The sequence below is a fragment of the Gymnoscopelus braueri genome, assembly GCF_963280865.1.
Source record: "Gymnoscopelus braueri genome assembly, chromosome: 5".
In the NCBI taxonomy this organism is placed as follows: Eukaryota; Metazoa; Chordata; class Actinopteri; order Myctophiformes; family Myctophidae; genus Gymnoscopelus; species Gymnoscopelus braueri.
Genome location: NC_137606.1, coordinates 29,511,933 through 29,530,988, shown reverse-complemented (window position 1 = coordinate 29,530,988; position 19,056 = coordinate 29,511,933). Strand labels below are relative to the sequence as shown.

The window sequence follows — 19,056 nt, the reverse complement described above, 5'->3', positions numbered from 1 at the left end:
ATGGATTCAGTGCATACAGTATGGAAAGAACAATGTCAAGCTAAGCAGGTTAGCGATAAGCTGATGAATAGCCTTTGTATTTGCCAAGTAAAAATGTCCCAATTATGTTTAAATGTTTCTTGTTAGGATTATGCCTAGAGTATAATTAGTAAAATAACATTTGAAAATGCTGTGTATCTATTTTGGAGTCAATATTACTTAAAATTCAGTACTCTGTACTTCCTAGATATACATTCTAACATTAAAATAATGATAATGGCAGGAGTATGTAAACTGACATTACATTTAAACATGTCTTTCCACAATAATAATGAGAAGGTGTCTAATGTTTGAACTAAAATTATTTTAGCAGTCATACATTTCTTACACTGAAAACTCATTCATATTTTTCTTTATTGTGCATACAAATATTGCAAAACATGATTCGGCATTTCACAATCAGATGACATGATTATTGTCGACGCTGGCTTATATGGTGAGTAAGAAAAGATTATACTGTAAAATGTTTATGTCGTATGTATTTAATTCTCCATGAAGCAAGTGATAGTCAAGAGCTAGAAGATGCACCTACGGTTAAGAGCACTTAATATTTACCATATCAAGCTATGCTTGGATCAAAGTGTTAATGTTGCCTCAGAGAGAGTGCTGTTTTCCTTCGTCTTTTCCTACTAAATTGCTCCCTTGCTCTCTGTATAGTCAGCTGCATTGGACTCATAAGTGCGGTCATTGGGGTGGACATGTACAGCTCTTGCTTGGTATTTTCAGTATTCTGAGAAGTCAGCTCTCCAGTCTCATCAACTTTGGATAGAATTGCTGTGGTTTGGGGTATAGCTAAAGTCATTGTTTCATGTGCAGGTTCATTGTTATGGATACCAACGTAATCTCTAGGAGCACTGGGCATGACTTTTTTGATTGGTTTTCTTACCTTTCTACCTTTTGTCCTCTGTCTTTCGTGGGTGACAGCAGGGCTGTCAGTAACAGCACTGACAAGCCACTTATCAGTATAATGAGTTAGTGCTTCTAACACAGGCCACCCAGTAGGCTTACTAATCACTGTAGTTGTTGAAGGGCTACTCAGTAAATCAGTGTTCGCAGGGTTAGCGAGAACAGGAGCTAAATCCTCAGAGGTATTCTGGAAGGTTGGGCTTTCATTTGAAAGGGGTAGTACTATCTTGCCCCTTCTCTTTCTTTGCCCTCTGTCTTTTGACCTTTTGGTTTTAAAAAGACTGAAGGTAGAGGAGATAGCTGTAGTGCGAACTGCTGTTCTTGCTCCATAAACTTCTGGTCTCTGTGAAATCTGCCTCTCTATGGCTTTAGGAATAGAAAGGGTAGTTGGAGCACCAGTGGCAGTGATCACTTTCTGATCCTCCACAATGGAATTTCTGAGTGTGAGCTCCACAATAGAACCAGTGTTGCTGATTTTGCTCCTGATTTTTTCCCCCTCCCCTTCTGCTCTCTCCTTTGACCCGCTCCTTTGGGTCTTAAGGATGACAATGGGGGCACTGCCAGCGGCCACAACAGGTCCCTCGTCAATGTGGCTTTTTAACTTCTGCTCATGCTGGACTGTTGGAGTTATGGTAATGGCGGTAGGAACAGAGGCGTAACTTAAGTCTCCTGTTGTATGGGAGTGGGACTTCTCTTTCGGAGAAACATTCAGTACAATCTCTGTGTAGTTATTTATTTTCCTGGCCTCACCCTTTTTTGACCTTTGGGATTTCGTTTTAGGCATGGTCAGAGTAGCTCTGCTGGCAGTTGTGGAGACAAATACTACTTCTTTGCTCCCTGTTACTACTCTATTTTGTTGCACTATTGGCACCTTCAAAACAGTAGTAGGTGAGGTGACAGAAGTGTCAGTGGTCTCCTTTATTGGCTCGTCCTTCATGACATCATTAGAGGGTTCGTGTTTCCCACCCTGATCAAATGCACTATCAACAAAACTGTCCCTCTTTCTACCCATCCGCTCATTTTTGGTTTTACCATGAATGAAGTTACTCTTGTCAATGACTTTCTCTGCTCTGTTACCAGCGGGACCGGATGTGGGTCCTTCCCCTATTTTTGCACCTGCGTCTACTTTCTGCTTTCTCTTTCTCAATTTTCCCTTTCCTTTACGACCTCTGGGCCTTTTCTTCCTCTTCCCCTCATTCTTCCTCTTTCTCTTCTCGGCCGTTTGCGTCTCGCCTTTGGTGGCGTCGGCACTAGAGCTCTGAGAGGTGGAGACAGTAGCGAGCACCTTGATGAAATCCTCGGCAGCTGTCACCACATTAGTGAGTGAGGGCTCCTCTGGCTCGCCGGTCTGGGAGCTGGCCACCGTTGACTGTGTCACACCCTCTGCGTTCTCATGCTCCGTGCTTTCGTCCAAACCTTTTGGTTTTGATGGAGCCACGGTCAGCACGTCAATCACAGCAATGCCACCAAAGTCGTACGGGACAGACTCTCTAAGCACAGCGACTGGCAGCTTCTCGTACTTTTTACATCTGCGAAAGAGAAGGGAAATGGGAGGAGGCGTGGTCAATGTCTGGAACTTGTAGAATGTACTGCAGTTCAGCTATGTGGCAAAGCCACTTAGAAAAGTTCAAGAACGTTTTAAATACTTACACCCCGTACCAGTGGCGCTCCACACACTGATCTTCATAAGCAAACTCAAAGCAAGGTGCCTCTAGAACATTGAAGAACGCCTGACCCATCACCCTGGAGATTGTGTCATTGACTTTCCGTAAACACGCCTTCAACCTGCAGTAAATGACAGAGAGAATAACTCCTTAAATTATTCATGTTGGTCTGCTTTTATCTTGTAAAAACTCATATGTATGCATTATGCAAAATAATGGAAAAACCACTATTAAGTCCCAAACAGTAAAAATCAATAAGGACAATATGGTCAAGCCAAAGTGTCAATCTATTTTACTTGAAAGAATATTGGGCTATTTACTCACGCGTTATCACAATCACAGTAAGAAATGGAATGCCACTTGAAATTAGTGTATCCATATTGAGAAGAGAAGGCATGGACGACATAAGGGCAGTGGTCATGGACACGGCAACAGCTGTCGGTCTCTGCAAATTCTCCTGTGTATGGATGTAATTATTAGTAACCTTAGATGTATATGCATCATTCCTATAGGCACTGTGGTTAATTTGTCAAGACATTTTTTATAAAGTCTCATAATTATCCTATCCATCTAAGACCACACAAAGACCCACAACCAGTGGTGTAAAGTAACTAAGTACATTTACTCAAGCACTGTTCTTAAGTACAATTTTGAGGTATTTTTTTACTTTAGTGGAGTATTTCCAATTTTCAATACTTTTACTTCTACTCCACTACATCTCTGAGGCAAATATTGTACTTTTACTCGACTACAATTATTTGAAAACTTTAGTTGCTAGTTACTTTTTAGATTTAGATTTGTATTACTAAACATACATTAACTACAAAAGCTCTAGATATATAAGTCGCATTGCCACGAGTTGTGAGCTTGTAGATCTGCTATACATTTTGAAAACTTGAAATGGGACATTCTGCATAATGAGTACTTTTACTTTTGGTACTCCAAGTACATGCCAATACTTTGCACTTTTACTCAAGTAAATTCTGAATACCAGACTTTTACTTCTAACGAAGTATAATTTCTACATTGCAGTATACTTTTACTCAAGTAAAACATTTGAGTACTTCCTCCACCATCTGCCCACACACAACCATACCTAAATGGTCATAATGATCAGCCGTATTGCCCGCTCCACACCAAAGCGTCCCGGGGTACGTGAAGCCTCTCTTGGATCGTTTTAAACCCTTGTCCACGGAGACGGGAGAGGTGACGTCCATTCTCTCAGATCTCCTGTGAAACTCCTGACATCTGAACTTGGCGTCTTCCAGTTCCGCGTGCGTAAAACGTGTCTCCAAACCTGGATCAGCTGTCTGTCTTTTTAGTCCAAGTCTACACACGTGCATGAACGACTTGACCTGCATCTGGTCTGCGATCACAGAGCAGTCCAGGAGTTCTCCTCCTGCGGGCTGTTTGACAAGAGAACGCACCTCTTCGATCCCGTCGGACAGCTGGTAAAGGTAGTTCTCCTCTACGATGGACACTCTTGCACACAAAGTGCTGTTTATCATGGCGAACATCTCTTTACCCTCTTGTTCTGCGTCAAAGGGATTGCCCCTGACCAGGTTTCTGTCCAAGTAAGACAGAAGGAGCAGAAAGACAGACCACATTGCTGCTAAGTGGAGGCACTTCAGCACCACGCTAATGGAGACAGCTCCTCTCCCTGGGCTCAGAGCAACCTCCCACTTTTAAAGTGGCGCGATTAAGCCTATTAATACGATATAAATGACAGCGTTGGGGAGGAGTTCTTGTTATCCTTAATCCCTCCATCACATTTTTAAAGATGGTTATAGCGTTTATGGCTGTTTATCTGTTTTTACACGACTGTAGAACAGACACTTTAGTTGTTGTTGGTTGGATTTGGACATAATTGCCATTTTTCTCCACTGCAAGAAACCTTGGATGAGGCTGCAGGGCAGCTGGTGGAAGAAATACTCAGACATTTTACTTAGGTAAAAGTAGCAATACCACAATATAAAAAATACTCTGTTCCAAGTAAAAGGCCTAGGTTCAAGTACCAAAAGTAAAATTACTAAAATGTTTGAAAATAGCAGATCTACAAGCTCCCAACAGGACATGTTGTGAGCTTGTAGATCGGTTTCAAATAGCCTATGTATAAAATAGGCTAAAGTGGTAAATGCATGTTTTATGATATAATAATTTATATCTGCAGTAACTAGCAACTCAAGTTTTCGAATAATTGTAGTGGAATAAAAGTACAACATTTGCCTCTGCAGATGTAGTGGAGTACAGTATTGAAAATACTCCAGTAAAGTAAATGTAGGCTACCTCAAAATTGTAGGCCTACTTAAGTACAGTACTTGAGTAAATGCACTTAGTTACTTCACACCACTGGCTGCAGGGTCAAAATGTGCATAAGGGCACATGGCAGCCCACTCTGAGGAGACAAATGACCGCGAGTTACCTCCTCGCTCCCCCCTTTCTTCCCCCCAAAAGTGGAGATTTACTTTGGGTGACACGCATGGAGGAGGGTCCTCCTCCACCTCCGCTTCCCATGGTAACAAGGATGGGGTGATTCTGCCAACAAGTGGAGAGATTGGACACCTTTCAAGTTCCACTAAAGGGATTGCATTGCTGATGACCTAAATCGCAATGTAGGGACAAAAAGTCATTGTTCAGAATGAGCATGGAAAGTTTTGCGTAATACTCGCACGAATCGAATCATCACATTGAAATGATGGGTTCATTCTGATCTAACTGTAACCAGTGGTGTAAAAAGTACTCAATTGTTTTACTTATGTAAACGTATCGATACCACAATGTAGAAATACTCTGTTACCAGTCAAAAGGAATTCAACATTTACTTGAGTAAAAGTACAAAAGTATTGGTATCAAAATGTACTTAAAGTACCAAAAGTAGAAAGTACTCATTATGCAGAATGTCCCATTTCACAAGTTTTCAAATGTATAAAGAATATTTTGAAAATAGCAGGTCTTGTAGATCGTAATCGTAGTAACTAAAGTTTTCAAATAATTGTAGTGGAGTAAAAGTACAATATTTGCCTCTGAGATGTAGTGGAGTAGAAATAGAAGTAGGCCTACCGAACATTAGAAATACTCCAGTAAAGTAAAAAAATACCTCAAAATTGTACTTATAAGTACAGTACTTGAGTAAATGTACTTAGTACCTTTACACCACTGACTGTAACCACACAATATTTTGGCTATAGCATATAGGCATGATAAGCCTACTGCTGATAGAAAAGAAAAGAAAAGAAAAGAAAAGAAAAGAAAAGAAAAGAAAAGAAAAGAAAAGAAAAGAAAAGAAAAGAAAAGAAAAGAAAAGAAAAGAATGAATGAATGAAAGAAAGAAGAGTTCCCTTGAAAAAAACATAGTTTGAATCAACATGAAGAATTGTCACAAACGCTCTGCAGCCAATACATTTCAGACATCCAAATAATAGCATACTGTGCAGTTTTACCTTCCCTCCCTGCATTGCGAGGTTGGGTTAATCACTGTTTGGTCACATGCTGCGTTAACAATGAACTCTAGTAGGCGGAGATCCAACTAAACCTCAAGACACTGAAATCGGATTGTTAGAAGGCGGAGAGAAATGATGTAAAATCACCAGAGGCAACATTCGACCAATTCCTGGGAAAGCCCACAGCCCTGTGGAACTGCCACTGTGGAACTTATACATAGGTTCGGATAGAGTTCATACTGGATGTGCCATTATAAATTAGGCCTAGAATTATGCACATGCACCTGCTCAGCGCCATTCAATGAAACAAGGGGTTTTCAGAATGATTGTATTTTTTAAAGCATTTAAAAATATATATATCTTAACCTGTCCTGTTCATAATGCTATACATCAAAGCATCAGTGCAGAATACAGAACATCTATTTAACTTGCATATTTACTTTCAATATAAAACCAAAACCAAACAAATAGCCTGTTGGCATCAAGCTATACAGCAAAAAAAGAGGGGGAAAATATATCCCCTCTGTTTGCAGATGCAAGAATACATTCAGTGGACAGTCCAGAGGTTTGTTTCTTCTGCCAGGGATTATGTATGTCCCTATGTTTACTAGTGCAACCTCTACATCCACTACAAACCAAGAAATGCATGGAATTTCTTACATCATTATGGATGTATGGGAAATATCTATGTAGCCTTCTGCATGTATGTATTGTATACAATAAGAAGCTGTCAGTTTGGCTCAGAGATTTCATTCCTTCGGTGTGGTTAGGCCTCCTTGTCAACAATACTAAAAAAGACCACATCACCCATTTTCAACCTTTTTTTACATTTAGGTGTCACTAGTTTTTAACCTTTTTAACTAGCTTTTAGTTAAAATCTAGTTAAAAAAACCTAATAAAGTTGTTTTTATTTTGTTTTGTTTTTTCTAAAGCGACTTTTGAGTATTTAGAAAGGCGCTATATAAATTGTATGTATTACTATCTTCATATAAATGGTCCTCACTAATCCTACTCCAGGGCTGTGGACATCAGTTGGTAGGCATCATTGGTAGGCAGATTTGATCAAGATTTCAAACTTTTCTTTAAATTAATGCAAGAATGGCTTCTATTTCAGCTTCCAGGAAGAGAAAGACTGTATAAGCTTGTAATACCCATCGATTATAGGCAAGTGTCTGAACGGTCCGTACCCACCAATGAGAAATTGATCATTAGAGGACCAATTATATGAGATAAGGTTGAACATGGGTCATGTGCTCCTTTAATAAATGAAAGTAATGTAACTGTAGCGTAAAAGACTTTGAGAGAGACAAAAATAATGGATGCCTACAACTGCTAAGACAGAGAAGGGTGTCAGTTTTGTAAAAAGGTTTCCCACAGTAGCTCGAACCCACAGTTGACCATTCACTAAAAATGTGGCTTCAGGTCAAATCAAAGTCAGTATAGCTATAACAATATATTATGTGTGGCCCTCCTTGTATTAGAGCAGCAAATATCAAAATATTATTATAATTCAGTGGTTTTACTCTAAATATAAACACTCCTTGGCCCGGGGACAATAAAGGGACACATTGTGATTATAATTTTGCCAGCTATGAACCTTGTAATTTATTGTCTTCATTTGGAATGGTGCTTCCATGTCTCTATGGCGCTTCTTATGGTGCTTCCTAGTGCTTCCCTGTTTTCTATGGTGCTTCCTATGGTGCTTCCCTATCATCTATGGTGCTTCCCATGGTGCTTCCCTGTCATCTATGGTGCTTCACATGGTGCTTCCCTGTCATCTGGTGCTTCCTATGGTGCTTCCCTGTCATCTATGGTGCTTCACATGGTGCTTCCCTGTCATCTGGTGCTTCCTATGGTGCTTCCCTGTCTTCTATGGTGCTTCCTATGGTGCTTCCCTATCATTTATGGTGCGTCCTATGGTGCTTCCCTGTCATCTACGGTGCACTGGGGTCTCTGGGCCCAGAAACAACTTGAAAGTAAAGGTGATATAATGAAAACATGACTGATAAAACTTGACACAGAAAACGTGAACATGCTGGTTGGATTTGCATCAGAACGCCTAGCACCTATACCATGGAGCAGTGAATCCATTACACTCGATGGTAAACTTGTACAGGAAAGCCCCCCCCCCCCCCACGTATGCACCCATAAACAAATCTTTGCACAACCTGCCCACCTCTCTGTCTCGCTCTCTCAATATTCCACAATCTCTCTGTCTCTCTCTCTAACACATGAACACGCACGCACGCACGCACGCACGCACGCACGCACGCACGCACGCACGCACACACCACTACCACTACCACCCTTGGAACCTGATATGTGTAGCAAGCTGATTCACTGTGCAGACCCCAGCTCCTCTCAACTGTGCAGACAACTGTTGCTGGAGAATGGACGCGCTAGCTGTTCCAACAGACAGGGCTAAAGGATGGTATCTTTCACTAATGGCACCCAACACAAAAGGACCAAAGTTTGCTTGGTTGGACCCATCGAGACTCTACTGTAATTCCCAGGTAGATTTGAATCAATTAATTGTGGCAGGTTGTGGCATCACTGGTGTTGCATTTTCTTTTTCTTTTTTAGTTAATCTCTGGATTCATTCTTTACACATATATTGTGCAACTATTTGCCACTCTGAACACGTTTTGCGAACAATAGTTTTGTTGTATCAGTAGATAACCTAGACTGTAATGCAAATAGATACAGTGCCACACAATCATATTTTTGTATTCATACTGGCTTTGTACTTGACCCAGGGTCTAGCAGACTGTGTGAAAGACCTGCTCAGTCCATTTCAGAGTGACACCATTGACCTGGTAGCTGGCATAGATGCAATGGGATTCATCCTTGGTAATAACCCAGTAACCTTACAGTATGTGCAGAAATGAAACACAGTATGTTGTTGGACAAGTGGGTCTCTTGCGAAAGTGCACACTAACTTTATTTAAAGCAACACCCATGCTATGGATAGAGCAGGAAACCGAACCCCCTGGCAGAGATATGCTTACACATTTAAAGCTACACTATGGAACTTGTTTAGTGAATACTACTTTATTTTTGCCCAATCTGTTAATGCTGAATAACAGAGCAGTATGATAATAATAATGATATAATACTTTCTCTATTGAGACATTTCTAATGTGGTAGGGTATTACCACTACTATGACCACTACTGGTTGACACTGGTATTGCCTAAAAGTCTAAATCAGTTTCTCCCCTGAGAAAGCAGGCATACTATCTTTGCTCAGTGGTAAATATTTCACTTGTGTGGGGGACCTGGATAACACATGAAAGTTACAGATTGCAGCTATAAGTCATATTATTATTGACAAGACTATAAATTCATTATATTTCATATTTGTATCATTATGTATCATAGCATGACAATGTGTGGATTTCAGTACATCATTTAAAATGCACTTCTTACTCGGCTATTTCCAGGAGCCTCTGTTGCCACCACGCTGGGAAAGGGCTTTCTGGCTATCCGCAAAGCTGGACACTTGTGTATACAAACTGATAGTCAGCAATACTGTGACTACTCAGGCAGAGAAAAGACCATGGAAGTACGACTGGATGTGTTAAAACCAGGTAATCTTTGTACATACTATTTAACCATGTTAACTTATTATGGCTACTTTTATATTGTTGCAAGGCTGCAAGTATTTTCTCACTAGTAAATGTGTTCCCACTCCCAACATTTAGTAAATGTTTAGACATATCAAGTTTGTGAAACGTGGGATAGCATAGGCCATGCTAAGACTGACAAGCTTATAAAACATTAAGTGGCAAAGAGAAGTCTGGATTTGGCCTGGTGTGGGTTCTACTTTTTTGTTTCTACATTTTGACCAAATAGTTCAAATGGAGGCGTGGTGGCCCTTCATTGTCTCTCCCACGATTTCCTGTGACATAATGCCCCCCAGTGTTGGTTGGACTCAACTACTGCTCACTCTGTTAATACACAGACAGCACCTCAATTGACAGTCCTACTTCTGAGGAGATCTCTTAAGTGTTTTGTCCTCCCTCTCCTGCCGGTGCGGGCACTGTGAATTAAAGGTTCAAAAGAAATAAGTACACCATGTTTCCCTTTCCTGCAGGACTCAGGGTACTAATAGTTGACCAATGGATAGAGACTGGAGGGACTATGAAAGCCGCGATCAAACTCGTTGAAAAGCAGGGAGCCAAAGTTGTAGGTCAGTTGTTCTAACCCAACAGCTTGTGACATGAATCTTTATTATTATTATTATTATTATTATTTTAAAGTTAATGATTATTTAAAAATAATAATCACACTGCAGGTGTAGCTGCTGTCGCCATTGAAAACACAGAGGGGGGAAAGTGGATTAAGGACAATTACAAATACTCTCACTGCATCCCAGAGGACCTTCAGAGCCAAATTGATCAACAGCATCTTGACTCCTTCAAAAGCTTCAACCTTCAAAATTATATTTTATAATCACTCAACAAGTTGTTATAGTGATAATGTCTTACATTGTTTGGTAAATAATATATAATTTAAGCCAAATTCTTATATTATGTTAACTATGAACAAAGCATGTTCCAGTAGTAAGCCTACTGTTAATTTAATTGTTCATGACAATGCTTTACAGTCCGGCAGCCAGAGGGCCTTTTTTGGCTGGGGTGGGAAATGGTCTATAGATTTTCTTATTGGTCCAAAATATTGTCTATATACATACATTCATGAAATAACCTGCTGACCAGCTGTCTGCAATGCATTGGGGATTTATTTTCTATAGGGAGTATGTGACCATACCTCTCTATTATAAAAAATATATATAATGTATTGGACCCAGAAATGTTGTTTCTATAATATTTTATTATTGAAATATAATCTATAGGCCTAATGCGAAATTCACTTTTAAAAGTCCAACAGAACCTAATGGGGTATGCTTCGGGGTATTGAGTTTTTCTAAAGGTGGTCTAACACTAGGTAATTTGACCTTCTTTGCTGACCTTTGCTTGACCATTTTTTCAGAATAAGGTCACTTTAGTATGTACATTATTAGAATACATGGATCTTTGGAGCTACAAGCATAACTATCATTCCCACGGCCATCTTGATATTTTAATATATAGAATTATATTATTATGACAGAGGCTTGCAAAAAGGCATGTACTGAATGAATATCTGCAACCAACATACGGTATGTACTCAAGTCAAGTCAGTTACTCTCCAGATTATAGTCTGTCAGGAGGTAGAAGTGATAAACATCAGTCAAATGAGCTCCCAGCTAAGGAACATAATGAAGGAGGATGCAGAGCAGAAAGTAGTGGCGTGCTAGCCAGACGCATCACCTCAGGGGCTGCCGGACTATTATATATTATAATCTGTTCAAAAACACATTTCTCATTAGGTCTTCAACATTTTATTACCTTTAAAAGTGACCATTTAGGAAATATGGAAATAAACATAATTTATATGAAACCTTGTTTAATTCTTTAATTAAAAATAGAAAACATGATACATTTTTTACACTTTGTCTGATACACTAATCTGTACTGTTAATTTGAGGTTGGTTGCTTGTTTTATGTACCAAAAGTAATAGAACCAGAAATTACTTAAACATTTTCCGTAAAGCATACAATACAAAATCTGTCAATGTTGGAACTAGCTAGTATACACAAGGCATCTATGGTCTTATAATACAATTCAACACATTAACATACTCAACCATGAAAATAATTGAATATAAGGCTCGTCACAGAGCATTGTTGTGCAAAAAAAGTAAATTATGAGCAGAAGATCTATGCAATAGAATTAAATAGATACTGTTAGGATAAGAACACACTCACACATGCAGCTCATGATAACTTGAAAGCATCCATGTCAGGTATTTTGTCAGTACCGATGTAGTCATTTATTTTGGAAAGAGGAACTTTTAAGTAAAGGCTGTGTCACGACTCCCAAGACCAGTTAGAATGACCACACCACAGGAATCCACATCCAAATGCGGAACACTCATTCCAGGGCCAGGAAAAACTGAATAGTAATGTCTCTGAAAGACCAACTATTCCGGCTCTATACTTCCAGCAAAACCCAATGTCTCAGAGAGTGGCTATGAATTCACTGTTTTTCCACAGAGCTTGTTCATGTTTCTGTACAGTACATTTTGATGGATATTAACATCCAGTCTCCTCACTGACAACAGTTTGCGTGTTTCTTCTTTGATGTAGCTTGCAGATGACTTGGACCACTGCTAATTCCTGAAGCAAATTAACAGTTTGGAATCAAGTTATGTCTTGTTTAATAATTACAAGCAACAGAAAGCATTATAAATATAATATGTATACTCACTGACAACGTCCCCAATGTTCCTCGTTCCACTTTTCTCCAACTCAGCAAGAACGTTTGTCTCAAATGTCAACGATGCAACACGGAAGAAAAACTCGTTGACATTTTCTCCTTCATCAATATGAAAACAAACATTGTGATCACTGGTTTTAATACAGTTGACTTTCATTTAGATCCACACAAAGCATGCAAAAATAGCGTTGTACTGCCAGAGATCAATTGAAGTATTCTATATGTGTACAGAGAAATATATAGACGCATTCCCTCACCTGTCAATGATGACAGAGCCCAATACTCCGCCTTGATTTCTTGTGCCATTTTAATGGCATCCTGTTCAATCTGAGAGTACTGTGCAGGAGACTGAAAAATGAAAGCATTCCAGGTAAAAAGCATGATAACCAACATATGTCTAACTTGAACTCACATCATTTAAGAAAATTGTATGAATTGCCATGGACGAGAGAACTGAAAAACCTTACTTAAGTAGAAGCAGTTACTTCAGGTAAAATTTCCTCAAGTCAAGAGTGAGAGTACTCCACTACGAAATTACCCTAATTACTAAAAAGCTGCCTAAAAGTATTTAAATAATGTAATAGTAACAAGACACTTCCCACATCTGTTGTATTATAAGTTATAATGTCCAAGTATCCAACATCTGACATTCTACCACAAATGCTTTGGGTCTAGTTAGGGAGGAGCAAATGCATTCCTGTGGCTTGAGTTTTATTTATCCATCACTCAATGACACAATGTGTCAAATCCACAGGCATACACTATATGGACCATTACAGGTCGATACTGCTATCCTTCTGTTGATTTTTGGGATAGTGTGCATACACCGTACGTACACTTAAGTCTTTCTTTGTGCCAACCAGAAAAAGCTGAACACTGGTGGGGTCATTCTCTTTCAAAGCATCTTCAAGCCACTGCCTGTTAACACATAAAAACAAAAAGTCTCCAAGAGCACCAAAAGTGTTTAAAGTTTAAAATGTTTTTCTCAAGACATAAAACCTACCTTGTATGGCCTAAGGATGCCACATCATTCACATCAAACACAATAATCACGGCTGTAATGAGAGAAGAAACAACCGTTAATGTGAGGATACATTGCATCTATACATTTGTCTTATATAAAGCCATAGTTGTCCAAGTGCAAAATATTAACAGAAACATTTAGCCTTTTTGTGGATGCTACTTTTTCTGAATTCTTTTTTTCAATGCATTGTAAATGTTGATAAAGTGACATGCTCTAGCCAGTTTATTATATCATTGCTGTCCGGCAGAAACCAGCTAACTCAATCTTTCCGCTTTTGCTTTTTTTTCTTCATAAACACTGCTATTGAACACCCTTTACATCTGTGTGTTGATTAAAAAAATATTGAACCAATGAAAAGTATTAAATGACAAAACCAGCTAACTCCATTGGATCCTCAAACTTTCTGCTAAACCAGCTAAGTCCACCAAAGGGGGTGGAGTTAGATGGTTTTGCTGACTCCTTTTGTTTTGGTCATTTCCTGAAAAAAGAACATTTTGGAGTTAGCTGGTTTCTGCCGGACAGCAGAGATATTCCAAACAGTGGCAGAGGCTCAGGAGGCAGCGCAGCCTTCTGGAAATCAGAGGGTCCCTGGTTCCTCCAGGCTTCATGCTGAGGTGTCCCTGAGCAAGTCACTGAAGTCCTAATTGCTCCCTGTGCAACACACTCCTCATAGGATGGGTCAAATGCAGAAAAGTAATTTCCCCTCTGGGATCTCTACAAATAACCCTTTTTTTACTACCATGTTTAAAATCCTGTCTGGAATTCCTTCTCAGTCCGAAAAATGCAGCCTTAGGGCTGCATTTGCACTTACTCCCACCAAGAGTTGGCTGGCCGCTGTTTGCAGAATCTGCCAATGCATTGTCAATGCAAATGCGTTGATTCACGCAAGAGCAGATTTTTCCGCTTGTCGCGCAGACCTTGCGTTTATCTGCTCTCCGCGACTAAGCATAAAACTGCTGGAGGCAGGAGCCGATTTTCTCCCTCTGTCCAATCGGGTGAGTGGAAGGCGGACCGTCTCAAGACTCAGGAAGCAATGGTGCTCAAGGCAGCAGGCAGTGCAGGCTACGGGGAGGGTCCTGAAAGTGAGTGACAGGCGCGACACTCCCGTTTTTTAGAATCCGCTGGCTGCAAAAAACTGTGGCCGCGCACAACCTGCGTTTAACAGCGGCCAGCCAACTCTTGGTGGGAGCGCGCCCTCAGTGTGGGAACTGCAGTCGTCAATATTGTGAATTTTTCATACTCTTATTTTATTTTGTTTGTTTTGGCTCTAAAACTCGCTCACACAAAAAGTTTGCTATAAATATTTGCTACATATTTGTACCCTGGGCTCCTCTGTAGTATGTAGAAGCAATGCACTTGAATCTCTCTTGGCCTGCAGTGTCCCACCTGTAAAGCAGAGAGGCGTTGGTATACAGTAGCACAAGAGGCATGATATGGCTCGATTTTATACTTCTTTCTACGTCGGTGTCGCACATCAAAAAGTGGCCAATTTACATGCTCACAACATGTCACATTGCGATGTGTTGTGAGCTTGTATATCTGGTATTTTTGCCATGTCACACCGTTGTACGATGGAGTAGGAATTCAACATAATGCTGAACTTGAGAACTTAATAGAGAACATAGAAAACTTACAACTGTAGACTGAAGGGCACTCCAAGCACCTCAAACCGCTCCATCTCGAAGTCAACGCCAATTGTCGCCTTGTAGTTTTTATCAAAAGCATCCTTACAAAACCTAACAATGAAATACAATATAAGGACATTGTATAATAAAATTACAAAACAATATTTAAAAAAGGTAGAGGTTAAGGTGAAGTAATTTCTTTATGGTCTGGTCTCTCAGTTTGACATAATGAATTGGGGCAGGGTGCACTTGTACTTAATAATAATAAAACATCCTTTTGTTTATATTCTAATTTCTGTGTATAACAAAAAACGAATAAACATTGAATCATAAAAAAATAAATAATAATAAAACATTTTATTTCTTCACACTTTATATTTGACACAAATCTCAAAGTTGTAGAGATAGTGCTAGAGATACTTGTGAGTATCCACACTGATGAACGCTAACTTTCTGTAAACATCAGTCCTTCCATTTGGATAGATTCTGATTGGCTGTCACTCCCAGAGTGATCCCAAGATATCATTCGTCACTGTCATTGTTGTCATAGTTGTGGTGTGGACTCCGCCTTCCACTTGAGTTAGAAGGACAATTTGTAAAACAATATGTATTTATAGTTATCGTTATATAGTTATCGTTCTTGGTGTGAACAGTACTTTTCAGTACAGTTCTGCTTACCTATTAATTAGGCAGGTTTTCCCAACAGCCAAGTCACCAACAACAATGACCTTGGAAATTCTGAAGCTACACAAGGAAAAAGTTAGAGGGTCAAATTAAACAACCACACAATATTGATTCCACAATATCGATACAATGCTATTGTAAAGGTAAAGTGTGTCTCTAGGTCTCCATTCTCTATTATGAGACACATTTAAGGCCTCTTAACTCACCCTACTGTGCCAGTCCGTTGCTCTTGACAAGCAGTCTTCATCTTGTTGTTGAACTCATCTTTGGTGTGAAGAGCAGCCTCTTTACTGAAACACTAGAACAGAGGAGGGGCATTTTTCAGAGGTGGAAAGCAACGTGAGTAGTACATTTACTCAAGTACTGTACTTAAATACATATATATTTTGATATATATTTTTTTACTTTACTGGAGTATTTCCAATTTTCAGTACTTTCGCTTCTACTCCACTACATTTGTATTATAATTTTACTCCACAACAATTATTTGAAAACTTTAGTTACTAGTTACTTTGTAGATTTAGATTTGTATTACAAAACATACATTAACCACTTAAACTCTATATACATTTCGGCCATTTGAAAATAGCCGATCTACAAGCTCACAAGGCATAGCTTGTAGATCTGCTATTTGCAAAAGATTTGTATACATTTGAAAAGTTGTGAAATGGAACATTCTGTATAATGAGTACTTTCTACTTTTGGTACTTTAAGTACATTTTGAGACCAATACTTTTGTACTTATACTAAAGAACATTTATACATTCCGGACATTTACTTAGTTGTAACTGAGTATTTCTACATTGCAGTATTGATACTTTTACTTTAGTAAAATATGTGAGTACTTCTTCCACCAGAGGCATTTTGGAGGGCTGTACATTACTGGGGGTCTACCCATAGTAGGGTCTACCACATGCCATTGTGGTGCTTGCTATTAAATAGTTTACCTGAGGGAGTTGGGCAATGATTCGGTCCCTTCGAACTGGAGGAAGTACACTCATAGCTGAGATACGTACAGACATGAGGCCCTCAAGCTATTGTTAACCAGAGGGACATGTAGTAGGTATACTGTGGAGAGAGAGAGAGAGAGAGAGAGAGAGAGAGAGAGAGAGAGAGAGAGAGAGAGAGAGAGAGAATTGAATGTAATGGAACTGAACTGAATTTAATTAAATGTAATAGCAATTCCATACATTGAATAGAATATAATTGAAATGAGAGGGTGTCTGTCAAACAATCTGGCAGCAGAGATTAAATGCAGGACCACATGCAGAGCCAATCAGGTACTATGGTCATCTGTTTTGAGAGATGATCATCCTCTCGGATCGGATCTATTTTAATCCTATTGTTCAAGAAATCTCTGTTAATTAATAGCTATAAGTTGCAGCCCACTATCTAACAACAATGCTAGTTGTGGGTGGTTCCATATGAAGTAACCAAAGATATAACAACCGCAAATACAAGTCAATCCTGAACTAGTTATAATTTAGCTACATTCGAAACTAAATGTATATAGTAGCAGAAGAGATGGAATGTCTCATCTTCTGTCTTCTAGCTATATTTCGTATGAAATAAGAAGCGTGCGTCTTCTTACGAAAACCTACGCTCATTCATCAAGATAGTAGAGTGTGAACTTACAGTCGGATGATACGTTGTTGCAACACGATCTACGGTAAAAAAAAGAAATGTAGAAGAACACAGGAGTCTGTCGGGTCGGGACAGCTGAGTCAGTTTGGGGATTTTTCCATTCAGGAATTTGGGATACGCTGAGTCTATGATCCCATACCCTGAAGGTCGGACGGATGCGATGGCTGCAAGTGGCTGGTTTGTTGGTTGTCATGGCAACCGCTAGTTTGTGGTTTAGAAACGTGTGCGTGTGTTGAAAAAGTATTCACATGTTTTACTTAAGTAAAAGTATCAATACTGCAATGTAGAAATACTCTGTTACAAGTAAAAGTCTGGGGTTTCAAAATCTATTTAAATTGGAGATCTACAAGCTCACAATGCATTGCATCCTACGGTCGCATTGCTATGCATTGTGAGCTTGGAGATCGGCTATTTTCAAATGGCCAAAATGTGGGCTGAAGTGGCCGTGGGTAATGTATGTTTTGTAATAATAATCAAAATCTACAAAGTAACTACTAACTAGTAGCTAAAGTTTTCAAATAATTGTAGTGGAGTAAAAGTATAATATTGCGAGGCAAATAATTTGCCTCGCTCTGAGTGAGCTGTAGCGGAGTAGAAGTAAAAGTACAGAAAATTGTAGCCCTAGAATGTCTGTGATCTTACATACATTTCAAGTATTCCAAATACACAGTCATAGATCTCTCTCGGTCCCCCACTGTGTAGTGCCCATCTGCGCGGCCATAACAGTGCTCTAAACTCCGTCTGTACTCACCCAATAATTAATTCCTAAGACGTGTAGTCATATTTTGTCCTCTAGTTTCATATCCATGTGAAAGTTCTGCCAGAAAACGTGTGTTTAGTCAAATATCTCCACTTTTTCACGAGCTGCACACGGACGTGTTTCTGTACGACGCGAGGGGCCAGGAATGATTGCAGCACTGAATATACGTAACTTCCTTTAGGACGCACAAATGTTTGGGACACACAATTGGCAGGTGATGATTCATTACCCCGCAGCAATCACAAGCACCTGTCAATTGTGTGTCCCAAACATTTGTGCGTCCTAAAGGAAGTTACGTATATTCAGTGCTGCAATCATTCCTGGCCCCTCGCGTCGTACAGAAACACGTCCGTGTGCAGCTCGTGAAAAAGTGGAGATATTTGACTAAACACACGTTTTCTGGCAGAACTTTCACATGGATATGAAACTAGAGGACAAAATATGACTACACGTCTTAGGAATTAATTATTGGGTGAGTACAGACGGAGTTTAGAGCACTGTTATGGCCGCGCAGATGGGCACTACACAGTGGGGGACCGAGAGAGATCTATGACTGTGTATTTGGAATACTTGAAATGTATGTAAGATCACAGACATTCTAGGGCTAAGAAAATTGGAAATATACTCCATTAAAGTAAAAAAAATACCTAAAAATTGTACTTGTAATTGTAATTGTATTAAGTACAGTACTTCAGTAAATGTAGGCCTACTTAGTTACTTTACACTACAAAAGAAAGATTTTTTTTTAATCTTGTATGAAAATAATGTTTGTCCCCCTGACAACCGACTAACCAATCATTGTCGGAGTCGGACCGTCCCTCCGGGCGATGGGCTGTAGACTTTACTTTTGGAAGAGACGCTCGATTAAGATTGAAACGGTTATCATCTTATAACTCTATGGTTATCATGCAAACACAGCGTTTTAGCAACTTTGTGGACGGATACAAG

At 39.5% G+C, this 19,056-nt stretch overlaps 2 protein-coding genes across 2 annotated transcripts; one reads left to right on the top strand and one right to left on the bottom strand.

Moving 5' to 3' along the window:
• The first annotated feature begins 8,427 nt into the window (after nt 1-8,427).
• Nucleotides 8,428-10,910, top strand: LOC308085272 (adenine phosphoribosyltransferase). The gene is made up of 5 exons (XM_080428353.1): nt 8,428-8,562; nt 8,806-8,899; nt 9,491-9,637; nt 10,144-10,239; nt 10,345-10,910. The coding sequence occupies exons 1-5, from the start codon at nt 8,440-8,442 to the stop codon at nt 10,500-10,502; spliced, it is 618 nt and encodes a 205-aa protein (XP_080284479.1). The 5' UTR covers nt 8,428-8,439; the 3' UTR covers nt 10,503-10,910.
• A 571-nt stretch (nt 10,911-11,481) lies between these two features.
• On the bottom strand, nt 11,482-17,544 carry LOC308084911 (ras-related protein Rab-34-like). The gene is made up of 11 exons (XM_080427896.1): nt 17,340-17,544; nt 16,652-16,772; nt 15,911-16,002; nt 15,699-15,764; nt 15,030-15,131; nt 14,717-14,781; nt 13,375-13,426; nt 13,208-13,289; nt 12,629-12,719; nt 12,363-12,470; nt 11,482-12,271 (listed from the first exon to the last, which is right to left on the bottom strand). The coding sequence occupies exons 2-11, from the start codon at nt 16,724-16,726 to the stop codon at nt 12,204-12,206; spliced, it is 801 nt and encodes a 266-aa protein (XP_080284022.1). The 5' UTR covers nt 16,727-16,772; nt 17,340-17,544; the 3' UTR covers nt 11,482-12,203.
• Nucleotides 17,545-19,056: the final 1,512 nt, after the last annotated feature.